The sequence below is a fragment of the Harmonia axyridis genome, chromosome 1 (genome assembly GCF_914767665.1).
Source record: "Harmonia axyridis chromosome 1, icHarAxyr1.1, whole genome shotgun sequence".
In the NCBI taxonomy this organism is placed as follows: domain Eukaryota; kingdom Metazoa; phylum Arthropoda; class Insecta; order Coleoptera; family Coccinellidae; genus Harmonia; species Harmonia axyridis.
The window spans coordinates 32,153,609-32,170,182 of record NC_059501.1 but is presented as its reverse complement, the minus strand read 5'-3'; the positions used below and the strand labels follow the sequence as shown (position 1 = coordinate 32,170,182).

Here is a 16,574-nt window from a genome sequence, read left to right as displayed (position 1 = left end):
GATCTGTCGAGCGTCAGTCGACATCGAGAGAATATCGTTTTTTTTTGCTGATCTGGTTAGTACGCATCTTTTACTTATGTCTTATGAACTTGTGACTTGAAATTAAATATACCCAATAACCATCACATGAATGATCCGAGGAATGATCTGATTCTCGACATTCTCAATGCTCAATAAAATCATCAAATAGAATCATAAACGAAAGTCGATTGATGTTGGGGAAATTTTATATTATTTTTTGAAATCACTATAATAACATTACTTGAATAATAATTGATATTTTTCTATAAAATTGATAATTAAATCGTATGTATTGTTGTTGTATCGACTTCAAAATCTTTTATATTCCTATTTGATAATTTGATGAAAAACAGTATGTCAATAAATGGTACATAGAAAATTGAACATACCAACAAAATTATTCAGAGGAATATTTAAAGTGAATTTCTGATAGGAAATCGAAAATCATCTTGTTAGGCCCAATTCATCGACATCTGTGTCGATATTAAAAAAAAAAATATTTCAAATGTACCTATTATCGACACCCCAATTTCCGAGTCAATTTCTCATTGAATATGGAATAAATCTCTCTAAATCCACAAAATTTCAGTGAATTATAATTTTTTGAAAATATTCGATTATCTTCAGTTGCATGGAAAATGTAATATTTTTTTCTACTTAAAGAGAAATTGGGGTGTCGATATTAGATAAATAGATACCTTCAAAATAAGTCGTTTTCTAAATATCGATACAGATGTCGATAATTCGACCTCGCAAGATGATTTTTGATGTTCATCAAATATAAACTCAATTAGATGTTCAGTCAGGGAATGGTGGATTATTTCTATTGTTCTGAAGTTATGATCAGCTTGAAAATACGCAAGGAGCTCGAATTTTTCATTTAATATGTATAAATACCCGAAATTATTACTCCGCCAGAAATATTACAAATTTTTTTGGTCGATATTCTTCTCGAATTTTCTGTAGTTCTGCTTAGGTTATCAACAAGAAATTCCTCAAGGAGCTTCTATAGCTGAAAGCAATTTCTGAATCCGATCAGATCTGTGATCATGGAAATATTATTTGATATTTTCAATATTTATTTTGAATTTTCTATTGTCTCTTATATATTATTCTGATGATGTGTTGGAATTAATACATTTTCAATATACACTCCTGCTGTTTATTATTTTGAGTTACCTTATGTAACATTTGACAGTTGTTGTTTTGATGTCATTAGTAGAAGTTATAATAAAAATATTGCGTTCAGTTCAGTTCTTTTAAACTGCGTATTAACTAAAATAATAACTACAGGTTATGGGCCCAGGCATTGAGTTTGCATAAAAAGACCAATGTTTTTGCAACTGTTGAACAAATAAAGAACGTAAAATTCGAGAAATTGAAATATCATAAAAGAGATCGAAGAAAATGGCTCAAGCATCAACAAGTTATAGAATAGAATCATTGAAAAATGATAACTATGATACTTGGAAGCTTCAAGCACAAGCAATTTTAACAAGAGCTGGTTTATGGGATTATGTGTCTGGAAAGAAAATCAAACCCGGTGACACAGCAGACGAAGAGACTAAAAATAAATGGATTAACGATGATTTAAACGCAAAATCAGAACTTATTTTAATAATATCACCAAATGAACTGAGACAGATTAAAAACTGTTCAACATCAAAAGACATTTGGGATACATTGAGCAAAATTTACCAAAGTAAAGGACCTGCTCGTAAAGCAACATTATTGAAAAGTTTAATTTTGCAAAAAATGAATGAAAGGGACAATATTCGGCAACATCTGAATAAGTTTGCTGATACAGTAGATAAATTATCCGAAATGGATATCCAAATTAACAATGACTTACTCAGTATTATGTTGTTATACTCTCTTCCTGTGTCATTTGAAAATTTCCGAATAGCCATAGAATCCAGAGATGATTTACCTACACCAGAAAATTTAAAGATAAAAATTCTAGAAGAAAGTGAAGCCAGGACCAAAACTTATCTAAGTAATAATCATGGAGAAGAAGCTCATCTTGGAAGAAACCGAAGATATCGAAATAAAGGGTTCAATAATTTTGGAACAGAAAACAGATTTTCTAAGAACAAAACCTTCAAGCAAGAAAATAGAACAAACTGTGAAAATTGTGGTCGTTTCAATCATAGAACCATAGAATGCAGGGCTAAAAACAAGAATGAAAATCCTAAATCTTTTAACACCGAAGAAATTTATCTAGCCACTGGAAATAAGAAAGGACATGTAAATAGTTGGTGCCTCGATAGTGGGTGTACATCCCATCTTTGTTTTACAAAAGAAATGTTCAGAGAAATTGATGAAAATTCCGAAAACGATTGTTTGAAACTGGCATCAGAAGACCAAACAACACCAATAGAAGGAAAAGGCGAAGTCACATTGACATTTCCAGATGAAGATGAGATAATAAACTTGCCAAATACACTTTACGTACCAAATCTTACAACTAATTTAATGTCTGTTAGCAAAATTACCGACAAAGGGTACACGGTGTTATTTAAGAAGAATAATGCAATAATAAAAGATAAAAAAGGGCAACCAATACTGGAAGCACAAAGGAAAGATAATTTATATTACATACAGAGTGAAATTCCATAGAGTACCACTTAGACCACAAAAAATGGATATGTCTTGCTGTATATAATGATGGAAATACAGAACAAATTACAACACAGTTAACACCTATTTTAGAAAAACTCACAAAGGAAAACTATGAAATAATAATAACAGGAGATTTCAACATCAATATGCTACAAGAAAACAAAACAAAAAGAGATTGGACGAACTTCCTAAAAACCTTCGGAATCGAGCAAACAATATTTGAACCTACAAGAATAACCCACTCAACATCAACATGCTTAGATGGTATTTATGTCAAAGTAAACTCTCCTTATAGCACAGAGATATTACAAACTCATATATCAGATCACCTCGCACAAAAAATATCTTTTTCACTCAATAAAACTATCAATTATACTCACATAAGAGCGTTATCTGAAAAAAACCTCAACGATTAAAAAAAATTAATATCCCAACAGAACTGGTCATCAGTTTATGAGTGTGATCAAAAAAACATTAATGAACAATTTAATATATTCCATAATATTTATCTTGAACACTTCAATAACAGCTGTCCTCTCATAAAAATTCCAATAAAATCTAAAAAACACAAACCAAAACACAACAATATTGAAATTCAACAAACAAAACATGAGTTAGATATATTATTTATACTGAGCACTAAAAATAAAAAATTCTGGAATAAATACATAATAACAAAACAAAAATATGATAAACTGCTCACCAAAAACAAAACTGACAACTTCGGAAAACTCATAGAAAATTCAGACAATAAAAATAAAACAATCTGGTCCATTGTAAATTCTCTACATAAAAACAATTATGATACCCAAATTCCTAGGAAACGAAACATGGAAAATTTAGCAAATGAATTTAATGAATACATCTTACATGCTGCTACTAACCTTACTAAAAACATAAACCAGAAAAAAAGGCCAATGACATATACCAAAGCACAACATATATTTACAACACAAAAAATTAATGAACAAAATATAATGGATATTATCAAAAAGTTGAAAAATAAAACCTCAAGTGGAATAGATGAAATCTCAAACAAAACAATTAAACATACCAAAGAGGAAATAATTCAGGTAATAACATATATCATTAATAACTCTATCACAGAAGGATATTTCCCATCAAAACTTAAAACAGCAGAAATACGACCGAAATTCAAAACTGGTGACCCTGAAGATTATGGAAATTACAGGCCCATAAGCATAATCTCATCATTTGCAAAATTATTCGAACAGGCATTCTGCCAGCAAATAATGGAATTCTTCATATCAAAAAGACTACTTGGCTCAAACCAACATGGATGCTTGAAAGGAAAATCAACACAAACAGCAATATTCCAATTTATAAAAAGAATTATGGAAGCCTTCGAAGATTGTGAACTGGCACTAGGAATATTTCTGGACCTGTCCAAAGTATATGATTGTCTTGACCCAGAAATCCTCTACCAAAAACTTGAACACTATGGAATACAGGGAAACGCATTAAGATGGATTAAATCCTATTTCTATGGACGTACGCAGCAGGTTAAAATTCGGATAAATGGATCAGACATAAAATCAGAAGAACGGCAAATCAAGATGGGGATACCACAAGGCAGCGTAGCAGGGACAGTAATGTTTCTCATTTATATTAACGACTTTGGTCATATTTCTCTGATCGAGGACCGAACAGAAATAACAAATGTTCACTATGTAGATGATACAAACCTTCTAACAGTACAACCATTATGGCCTGATCTCAGGAGTATAACTGAAAAAATAATGCACTACACTGAAGAATGGTTAGAGAATAACAACTTAATACTCAACAAAACGAAAACCAAGATGATATTATTCCATCCAATACACTCTAATATAGAAAATCCTAGAAAAATCAACATAAACAAACAAGAATTCAAGATATCAGAACACACAAAATTTCTTGGTATATACATTGATGGTGATATGAAATGGAAAACACATATAGCAAACTTAGAAGACAAAATTGCATCATCATTGTATGCTTTCAGAGTAACAGCTAAATATCTAAATCCTGAAGTAACGAAAACTGTATACTATGCAATGATAGAATCAAAAATGAGATATGGACTGATATTTTACGGATCTGGAAACATACAATCCCTTTTCAGACTCCAAAAAAAAGCTGTGAGGTTAATATGCAGCTTGAATTACAACCAATCATGCAGAGGATTTTTCCGGCAGAAAAGGATATTGACATTATATGGCTTATACATACAAGAATGCATTCTGTTTATACATAAGAATAATGAATTATTTGAACAATACAAGAATCTGAAGGAAAGATATGAAACTAGAACACAGAATTATAACTATCCCAAATATAGACTAACAACAACCCAACAACAAGCAGAATACAGATGTCTACTATTATACAATCATCTACCAAATGAAACAAAGAACATCACAAACTACAAAATATTTAAGAAGAAAATATTCTCGATGTTGATGGATATGGAACCCTATTGCCTACAAGATTATTTAGGAAATAACTAGAAAATATACTACTTTTTTGACAATATTTCATTTCATTTCATGTTGTGAACTTGAGACGATTCTGAAATAAAGAGTATTTATTATTATTATTATTATTATTATTAAATTTCATCCAATGATGAACAAGAAATTTCATTTTATTCACCAAAAATGATGTTGTGGCATGAAAAATTAGGTCACATTAATGAAACTGATCTTAAATCTGCTATGAATAAAAACATAGTAAATGGTTTAGATTTTAATACATCAGACAAATTGAATGATTGTGAAATATGTATAAAAGGAAAAATGACGAGGTTGCCATTTCCTCCAAGAGAAAATCAAACAAAAAATATTTTGGAAATAGTTCATTCTGACGTATGGGGACCAATAAAAATGAAGTCACATGGTGGTTCTCAATATTTTGTCACGTTTACGGATGAATACTCCAGATATTGCAAAATTTATTTCCTCAAACGAAAAAATGAAGTCCTAGAGATCTTCAAAGAATACAAAAACGAGGTAGAAAATGAACACGACAGAAAAATAAAATTTCTTCAAAGTGATAATGAAAGGTGTGAATATGTCAATAAAGAATTCGAAACATTTCTGAAGCAAAATGGTATCAAAAAAAGATTATCCTGTATATACACTCCACAGCAGAATGGTATTGCTGAAAGGAAAAACAGATCATTGCTTGATAAAGCACGATGTTTAATGATTGCAGCTGGACTTCCGTTAAATTTTTGGGCCGAAGCCATCAACACAGCTAACTACTTGATAAACAGATCACCATCAAGAGCAATAGATGGTAAAACACCATTTGAAAAATGGGTTCATCGTTTGCCATCAGTCAAACATCTACATGTTTTCGGATCTAAAGCATTTGTATTGAATAAAAAACCAAATAGAGGAAAGTTTTCACCACGTTCAGAAGAAGGTATTTTCATGGGGTATTCGGAAAAATCTAAAGCATTTAGAATATGGATGCCAAGTCAAAGAGAAATCGTAGTTTCAAAAGATGTAAGAATACTAGACAACAAAATGTCTGAATTTTACAAGAAAGAAAATGATTATGATATAATTCAGTATGAAACAGATTATGATCAAGAAGAACAAGAAGTGGGAAAAGAAGATAAGCAAAACAGAAACTTCGAGATTGACATAAAAATAGATAGAACCACTCAGAAAAATCAAGAAACGCAAAAAAGTTATCCGGTTAATCAAGAAGAATGTCAGAGAGAATCCGTAGAAGAAATAGGAATTCTAGAAGAACAAGAAGTTAGACCCAAAAGAAACATTCAAGCACCTAAATGGACAGAAGATTATGTTACATATTTCATTGGGGAGAAGGATGCTGAAGAAGATAAAGATGAAATATGGGACGAAGCTATAAAAAATGAAATACGAGTGCACATAAGAAATGATACCTGGACAATTACTGAGAAAAAAGAAAATAAAAATATAGTTACAAATAAGATGATATTGAAAGAAAAATTCAATGCTGATGGAAGTTTAGAAAGAAGAAAGGCAAGATTAGTAGCACGAGGTTTCAGTCAACGTCCAGGAATTGACTACACGGAAACTTTTGCACCTGTGGAGAAATTAAGCTCTATAAGACTACTATTAGCTCTAGCAGCAGAAGAAAAACTCAAATTGAATCAAATAGACATCACCACAGCATTTTTAAATGGTGAAATAGAAGAAGAAATTTTTATGAAAATTCCGAACAATTTTGAAAAATATCTTCAAGATATCATTTTGGAAGAGAGTATGAAAGATGATATAGATTTTTATTTGAAAGCTGTAAAAATGTTGGACGATTTGAGAAAAAATTCAAGGGAAAAAGTGTGTCAACTCAAGAAAGCTCTTTACGGATTAAAACAAGCCGGAAGGCAATGATTTAAAAAGTTAGATACAAAATTGAATGAAATTGGATTCAAATCATCAGATGCAGATCCATGTATCTACATATACCGCAAAGGAGGAGAAAAAGCCATTATTGCAGTATATGTGGACGATTTGATTGTGGCAACATCCAGTGAAAACACTTTCAATTTCATAAAACAGAAAATTTTGACAAGTTTCGATATGAGAGATTTGGGAGCTTTAAATTATTGTCTTGGAATTGAATTCAAACAAGACTGTGACATTATAACCGCCAACCAAGAGAAATACATCAATGACGTATTGATCAAATTTGGTCTGTCGAATTGCAAAATCGCGAAGAGCCCCATGGAAGAAAATTTGAAATTGGAAAAAGGAAACCCAGATAAATTGGAAAATATTCCCTACCAGAATCTTATTGGGGCATTGATGTACTTATCAACAGCAACTCGACCAGATATATCTTTTGCAGTCAGTTATTTGAGCCAATTTGATAACTGCTACAGTTTAGAACATTGGACTGCTGCAAAACGTGTACTGAGATATTTACAAGGTACAAAAAATTTTCAACTAAAATTCAAGAGTACTGGACAAGACATAATCGGATATGCTGATGCAGATTGGGGTGCATGTAAAATTGATAGAAGATCCTACACTGGTTATTGTTTTATTTTTGCCAATTCCACAATCAGTTGGGAATCGAGGAAACAAAGAACCGTAGCATTATCAACAGCAGAAGGTGAGTACATGTCACTTACAGAAGCATCAAAAGAAGCAGTACACCTCAAAAATCTGATAAATGATATGGGATGCCATCATAAAACTATTTTAATTTACAATGACAATCAAGCTGCACAAAAATTGGCATATAATCCGATTGTCAGTTCAAAATCAAAACATATATCGATAAAAGAACACTTCATAAGAGATCTTGTGAAGAATGGTGACATTCAAATAGGCTACAAAAGAACCGATGAAATGTTAGCCGATATTTTAACAAAATCCTTGAATGGAAATCGTCATTTTATGTTACTAAAAGGCATTGGACTCTACTCAAGCAGTTCGTGAGGAGGAGTGTTGGAATTAATACATTTTCAATATACACTCCTGCTGTTTATTATTTTGAGTTACCTTATGTAACATTTGACAGTTGTTGTTTTGATGTCATTAGTAGAAGTTATAATAAAAATATTGCGTTCAGTTCAGTTCTTTTAAACTGCGTATTAACTAAAATAATAACTACATGATGTGATCAGCCTGATATTCTATTTATACGCAGCTGGAAATCGTGATATCATATCAACAGCCAAAATATCAACTTTTTTGGTTGTGTGGGCACAGTACCTAATGCTAATATTAGGTAATTCTTTTGCGATATTCTTTTCGAATTTTCTACGGTTCTTGTCAACATGAAATTCCGTACGAGGCTTTAATTGGCACTTTTCGAATAATCATTTTGATTGGAACCCTAGTCCGATTCTGTCAGTAACAAACTTAACTGCGGTATTCAGGATCTGAACCTATCCTGAAAATTCACAGTTTCTTGATCCTTTGGTTCGATATCAAAAAAGTGATGATAAAAATTCGAAAATTTTATAATACAAAATTCATCTTCTTCACATACAATTTTGGATTTATAAATTTTTGAAATTTGACTAAAAACGCCAGTTCAATGACATTTATTGTTATTGCATGATTTTGACAGGCAAGCTTTTTATGTAATTTCTATTGAGTTCCTCTTGTTTTTCTCAGCTGATCCTCTGGTAAAATTTTATGAGAAATTCGTAACACACTATTCATATTACATGAAATCTTTCAAATACGAATAGCCCAATACTTTATGGATAATTTTAGTTCCCAATGTTTTCCAGGTAGAAGCAACTTCAGATGGAAAAGATCTACAGGAACAAGTACAACGACTCCAACCCCAGATGAAGATGACGATGACTGGGAAGAAGAAGAATCCAGCGAAATTGATGACGATGGAAAGATTTATAAGAACCCTAGAAATTCGCCTTCCACCCTTTGTCCCAGAGACGAAGAACAGGCAACTCTTTTGGTGGGTAAAAGTTCTCTTTCTTTCTAACAATATTGAAATGGAACAATAACGAAAAAGTTCTTTCTTTCAAACTCGAGTCAAATTCTTCCCTGGCATTATTAACTTGCCGAGGAGAACTTCTGAATTGAAAGACATTGATATTGGCTTTTAGCAGTGTTTCAGCATAAACTTTTCGAGCGAAAAGTTGAGTGGTTGATTTATTAAGAACACTTCACAGATACGCGAACCGAAAGAAGTAGGCGAAGAAAAATTAATTTTTTATTTTCGTGTAGTCTCCTTTGATCGATCACAAGGGTTCTTACATATACAAATTCTTAAACATATTTAAAAATTATCGTTCTTAAAATATTTGCGCCCGAATTTCAATCATTATGGAATTAAATTACTCAATTAATAACATGACATGGTGTTTACGGACGGACATAATACAATTTGAGGACGGATTCGTTATAAGTGAGTTTGAAACCATTCCCGGTTTAGATATTCTTAGAACACATTCATTGTTTATTCGATAATCGAAAATGGAATATTTGAGTGTTCTTCTGAAACATTTCTTATAATCGATCGCATCATCGGTTGAGCATTTTTTTTTAATTACTTTTATTTCATTGAATAATAAATTATTAGATAGCATAAAGGCATATTTCAAGCTAACTCAGTTTGAAGTGCATTATTTTCCATACTGCTTCATGGGATTTATGCCTGTGAACTGAACAGACAACTCCATACCTTCACGTACATTATCAATTTTTGAATGTGATATCTGGGCGCACATCTACCTATGAGCCAAAATATAAATCAAATAAACCATTAACATCTCTGAATGAACTTGCGATCTATCGCAAAAAATGCAACACACCGAATGCAAAGATTATATTTGCACTAAAGTATGCGATTAACATTTTAACTTGATTGATGTGATATATTATAATTTATTATTATTACAACTTCAATATTCTGTGTTATTTGATTTTATTGCTTCATTTCAGGGACAAAAATGTTTGAGAAAATGTTCCTCTGATGAAGACTGCAAAAGTAAGAAAAAAAAGTGCCTTTGTGATGGAGCTTGTGGAATGTCTTGTATTAAACCAGGTAAGCTGATATGTAGTGAATAGAGGAAAATAAAACTTAACAAAATACGTTTAAGGTGTTAATATTCACTGATACAGCAATTGTGTTCAGGAGAAAATAAAAGGAAGCTACTTCGGTGGGATAAAAAAATCGGTGCATGTATCCGAGACATATTATCTTATATGTAGCAAAAACGCCTTTATCTGTGATTCTTATACGTGATGATGATTGAAATTAATTGATTTCACATGGTACTTATGAGGTATGTCTTTTATTTGATAATAATTAATTGAAATTGTTCGGAAAATGCTAGTTGTATTCTCAAATTGAAAATTATCATTCAGATCGTAATGATGTACTGAAATTATTTGCCTCTATAAGCGGGATAACCTCAGGAGAGCACTCTGCTGTTCTTGAAAAAAGGTTTCTTATTGATTATATTCATTAATTTCGGATAATTCAACTATAACAGAGTTTGAGAGAAAATTTACTGCCCTGAAATTTTCACAGATGGAGTTAAGTATATATCTATAGAGCTGGCAAGTCGGTTTCTTATGATTTCTTATCGGTGTGTTAGTAAGAAATGATAAAAAAAAGCTAAAATTCAAACGAAGAGCACACAAACAGTGGAAGTCTAATAATTAACAAGAAGATAGTCCATCCGTTAGCTGAAAATCTCCATCCCTGTCATCATCATACTCGAAGCGTAGTTCCATTTTCACCCAGCCTTTCGTGAGAGCCTTTTGTAGAGTAGAAAGTGTCATTTCAAAAGTAAATGTATTCGCGTGAACAGACAGCTCATAGCACGGATGAAGTTGTTGAGCGAATCATTTTGCTAATCCTGGTCAGGTTCGCCTATGTCCAGCATTCAAAAAATTCGCATATAGGACCGCACATTTAGACATTTTTTGAAAAAACATGTGTTTGCATCCTATATTCAAAACTTCCTTTCGAAATTTTCTCGAGAGATAGTATCAGGTGAATGGAATTTTGTGAGGTGAGATAAACAATATTCTATAAAATAAGGAACATACAAAAAATATTATGTTTACCGATGAATCCCCATCTTCTCCATATGGCCATCACAATCATTCAGTAGCCAGATATTAGTCTTCAGGAAATAAATTGAAAAAATTGAGAAATTTGACTGTATCAATACGAACGCAATATTCCGAAAAATTTAATGTATGAAATGGTTTTTGAAATATAATATTTGTAGGACCTTTTGCAATCAATGAGCAGCACCAAAGTTGAATGTCGTAATGCACGTCCACTTCAGGAATTTTTGAACACTACTTTTCCGGGACGATTCTTTTACACTAGACCTACTATACCCTGGCCGGTTAGTTCACAGAATTCAACGCCATTCGAATTATTGGTGGGGTTTTTTGACTCAAAAAATTCACAGGTATAGTATATCCAAAGTGACTTGAACTAGTCCATAAAAACGCTTGGCCGTAGATGTCCTTTTGAAGTGGATACCGCGATCCACTAAATACCAGGGTTTATTTGAAAGTATTTTTGGGCAATAAAGTTATTGGCTTCAAAGGAATTTTTGAAAACTTGGACAACCCTTGTATAATCGAAATATTCAACTTTCTCCAATTGACTTTGGATTTACTATATCTACATGAACGGCCTGATAGTATGGAAGATAGTATAAAAACCAATATCTTAGCTCGGTATTATCAAATGTGAGAAAATGATTTGGAGCACGTACTTTAATGAGTAAAATTTGAGTAATAAATATTGTATTGACATACAATAAACATTACTTTATAGCTTTCGGCTATTGGGATGTTATGTCTCTTTTTCTATGATATTTGATTTGATTAACGGTGATGAAAGCTATGCCTATATCACATAGCAAAGATTATTCTTACTATGAGCAAAGAGTACTACTCTGCTTCTATCCCAAGAAATAATCCCATGTGGAGCATATATTAACAATTATCCCAAGAAAATTGATATCAAGACATGTAGTAGGTAGAATATCTTGGAATGCTTTCCTGGTAGGTTTCTAATCTGATTGTCAATATATCTGAAATCATTCTTCTTTTAACATAACCTTGAAGACATATTTTTTAAATAGACCATAAAAGTACGCGAAAAAAATATTTACTTACTATTTTTGGTTTACAGGTCACGAAAATGTTATTCATTGTTACAACTGAGAGAGTGTTAACACGTATTACGAGTGGCTCGATAATCAAGACAAATTTTCTCCGTAGATTACTTATCTTTTCCAGATCAAATTTTCGTGTTGTGCCTGATTTTATCTGAAGGTAGGAGGTCAACAATAATTTTTGAAGGATATTGTTTGGTTTTGATGATATTGTATATAATTTTTTCATTAGTTTCTGCTATTACATTCTTTGTTTATCATCATACGTTTGACGCTTGCGTCGATTTCCCCACCAGTTGCGCGTAACAGTCGATATTGCGAGCGAACACGGCACCACATTTTACAATACTTGAAACTCAAATACTCCCAGTACTTGTACTACCTCGAGAGCGGTTTGTACATCTGGTGGGCAGGAATACAGTGCGTCTACAGCTTCGTAATTTCCATCGCGAATTATTCAAATTCCCGGACATAACAACTCGATCCTTAACCCAATTGTTTGCCCTATTCTCCTTCCGTGGCCTACCTAGTCTGTGTGAGTCTCTCTTAACGGCCCAAGAGAGTGAAGCTTGTCTCTCCTTTTTTCCATTCCACCGTGTCGCAACAGTTTGAGGAAGATGACTAAATGTCATATATGCTCGAAGCAGACGACCTCCACTCGATTTGCTAATTGTTTCAAATGCAAAAAAGCATTTCATTTTGATTGTCTCAATTTGTCACCGAGCGAGTTGGGCCTGATCGATGCGAAGTGGACTTGTGGCTATTGTGTAAATGAGGGCCGCTTACTTCGTAGCGGTTCGGTCTCATCGCCTTCTCAGCGCCCTGGTACATCGGCCATGCCAGGAAACTTGCATCCCTCGACTGCATCGTCGCTTAGTTGTGATCAGTTTGCCGCCCTTATGGCCAAACTCGACGATATATCCAATGATATATCTTCTATTAAATCCACTCAGATGGCACTACAAGCAGATTTATCCGAGTGTAGATCAATTTTGGTTAAGCATTCGGATGATTTGCGGCGTCATGATGACGTACTTGTGAGTCATTCCCGGTCAATCAGCGAGCACGATGCTAAGGTCCAGTCCTGCACTTCCCAGGTGCTGAGTTTGGCGGAATCTCACAGAAGCCTTGCGGAGGCGGTAGATTCGGCTGCCTGTAGAATATCAGCAATCGAGTCTTCGAGGATACAACCCTCCGCAGGACTTTTTGTGTCTCCTAATGTGGAACCGTCTGAAATGCTCGAACGCTTACGTCGATCCCACAGCCTGTTAATACGCGGAGTTCCTGAAGCAAGCCCCGATGTGGATGTGAGTCTTGTTTCTCAGGTGCTTGATTGTATATGTCCCGACGCAAATTTACAACGCACTTCCATCTCAAGAATAGAAACTTCGCTGAGTGACCGTCCAAGAATTCTCAAGTTATCCTTTAATAATCCACTAATAGTCACGAGAATCCTGAAGAACAAAAGAGTTATCGCTAGTATGCCTGATTGGCGCAAATTCAGCATCACTGATGATAAAACCCCTATGCAAGCAAAGCAGCTACAGGACCTGCGCGCTGTGCTTGAGAGAAGACGCCGAGCTGGAGAGGTCAACCTCACCATAAAATATATCAGGGGTGTTCCTACAATTGTATCAGAGGATTCTTCTTCAAAAAACTAGCATTACCTTTGAATGTATGGCCAGTATTATATTCCAACCTAGCTTCCCTTACTGCAAAGTTCAATGAGCTTCTTTTACTGGTCGAATATCATAAGCCTTCTCTTATAATGATCACGGAAACGTGGCTGCATCCAGAAAAGCCTGATATAGTTGCTCATATACCTGATTACACCATATACCGTTGCGATAGTATTACTACTCCAGGTTAGAGTTTATAGGTTTAATGTACCTCAACTCTGTAATTTTGTTTAATAATAATAATAATATTTTCATGATTTCAATAGTATTTGCAAAAAAAAATTACGAAGTTATATATTAGACATTTTTTCTGGAAAAATCTACAATGTAAATTTGGCTATAAAAATTACTGACTTTCCTGAAGAAGCAATGAAAATTGCTGTAGTTGGAGCTCTTGATCAGATTTTCTGATGAAGTGACTCTGTCTGCTCATATATGGCGGTATAGATTTTCGCGCCACACATACATTGGCCACGGCAGATTAATAGGGGTCATAGCGTTGTAACAGAGTCCCCTCTCCACGATGGTGTGAGAGGGTATGTCTTAGACAGATTGCCTAACTAACTAAACTAACTAAACACCAAACCCCACCAAACTAAAAATAAAAAATACCTGTCTAGTTTTTTTAATTCACTTCAATTCTCAAAATTCACAAGAAATCAGAATCAGGTTATCGAATATAATGACAGAAGGATGATATTAGTTTCTGATTGGTTGATTGCTTTAATCTCTTCCGATTGGTCTATTGCAATTAGAAATCAATTGAAGATTGTCAAATAATCCGAAAGACCCTGTATATCGAAAACTGCTAGGAGAATCGAAGTTTTAAGTTTTCCTAGGGGTTTCAGATGATTTCAAGCAGGATCGTGCTCTTGCACTTTTTGCTCTAGGATGCACCTTTTAGGATGTGATTTTGTATACATTAGTCTCTACATTCTTCCACAAGCGTGTTTATTAGTGTAGAATGTAGAGAAGTGGATACTGTCAATTCGAGTAAATATTTTCAATGATCAAAAATGTGAAACTTTTGGTATAAAGCCATTTAATAAATGTGACTTCTCTCGGATATGTATTCACTGTGTCCGTAAAGTATGGAACGAATTCATTTTTAGCTGAACAGACCATTTTAATTAATAATCCTGAAACACGTCGATTTTTCATTTTAATTTACCGTATTTTAAAATAATTATCTAATATACAGGGTGAATTACTTTCGAGTGATGATGTCACCCCCATTTTGTCTAAATTTTCCGATCACTCTAGCTGAGCTGATTCCAAAAATGTTCAACAAGTTGATTCCAATTGGCACAGGGTGGACAAAAATACAATAGTTTTGTGTGTGCTCATATTCTGTCTGCAAGACCACAAGTACCAAACATGTTTGGAAACAGCTCATTTTTATTAATCTAAAAATGTAACAAACTATAGGGTGTTACATTCAAACCAATTGCCGCTAGACAATAATTATTTTTGATAATATTGTTAATTTAACTAATAGAGAATGTTACGCGTTACTTTATGAGCACACACAAAAAAAGGCTGTACCAATTGGAATCAACATGTGATACATTTTTGGAATCAGCTCAGCTAGAGTAATCGGAAAATTGAGTCAAAATGGGGGTGTTCCATTTGAAAAAAATTACGTGACGTCATTTCTTGAAAGTACAGTATAACTTCAGTAGTCCGGGCAGATATCGTTCCGGTACCTGCCCGGATTATTGAGGCGTCCGGATTACTGGAGTGATTTTAATTTTTGAAATAAAGTACGTATGAATTATCAAAATAAGGTTTATAAATCAAGTCACATAAAATATAATTTTCTAATAAAATAAAACAAAACAGAACAAAACTCCTAAGTACACGTTATGTAAATATGTACATGTAATTATAATAATGTAATATTATCATATGTATGTATGCAAAATGAAATATCTTCTACTTTTTTAAAAAAAAACATATCAATTTTAGTTTGGACCTTTTTGGATGCATCTATATCAGTTGCCTTATCTTTAAGCCTTTTCAAAAGCAATAAATCTTCAAGGGGAAGATTATTCTCCTCAGTCCACCTGATAGCTAGTAAAAACGCTTTGAAAGCATCTGCATGTTTTACTTTCTCCATATTTACATCACTTTCTGATTCAGAAGATTCTTTTGTATTTTCCCCTACGGCATCCTGGATGAGCTCTTTTTCAGTTAAATCAATGACAAACTCGTTTTCTCTCACAGCCCATTTCGTGATGTTTTCGCTGTTTAAATTATTTTCTCGGTGAATGATCTTTGAGGACTCTGTAATTTGTTTCAAATCTTTCTGACGTTTTAGGCAAAGCTTCTTTTGCAGTTCTGCCAGTGGAATATTCTCGTCATCTGATTCTTCTGGTTCCGAAATATCGAGCAATAAATTGAACCAACTTCTTCTAATATTTTTTGAAGTTATGCTCGTCCAAGATTGTCCAAACTGCTCTGCAATTTGACGTGAACTTTTTGCTATATCAAGGCAATCTAATATTTTAAACTCTTCTGTGAGTGTAAGTGTCTTATGTGATCGTTTGACTGGAGCCATTGCGTCCAAAAACCAAGTGCAATGAAAGATGCTGTCGCCGCGCTGTTTCCAACCGACA

The 16,574-nt window shown here is 33.4% G+C and overlaps 1 protein-coding gene across 5 annotated transcripts in view; it reads left to right on the top strand.

The window, feature by feature from the left end:
* The window catches only part of LOC123676654, a 118,722-nt gene that overhangs the window by 31,143 nt on the left and 71,005 nt on the right, over positions 1–16,574 (top strand). For 4 of the 5 annotated variants that reach the window (XM_045612767.1, XM_045612754.1, XM_045612759.1 and 1 more), the window contains exons 2-3: positions 8,894–9,081; positions 10,071–10,173. In XM_045612767.1, the coding sequence (XP_045468723.1) occupies positions 8,894–9,081; positions 10,071–10,173 (291 nt within the window). Of the gene's footprint in view, positions 1–8,721; positions 8,786–8,893; positions 9,082–10,070; positions 10,174–16,574 lie in introns of those variants that run through there. The other variant, XM_045612774.1, reaches the window with a different exon arrangement.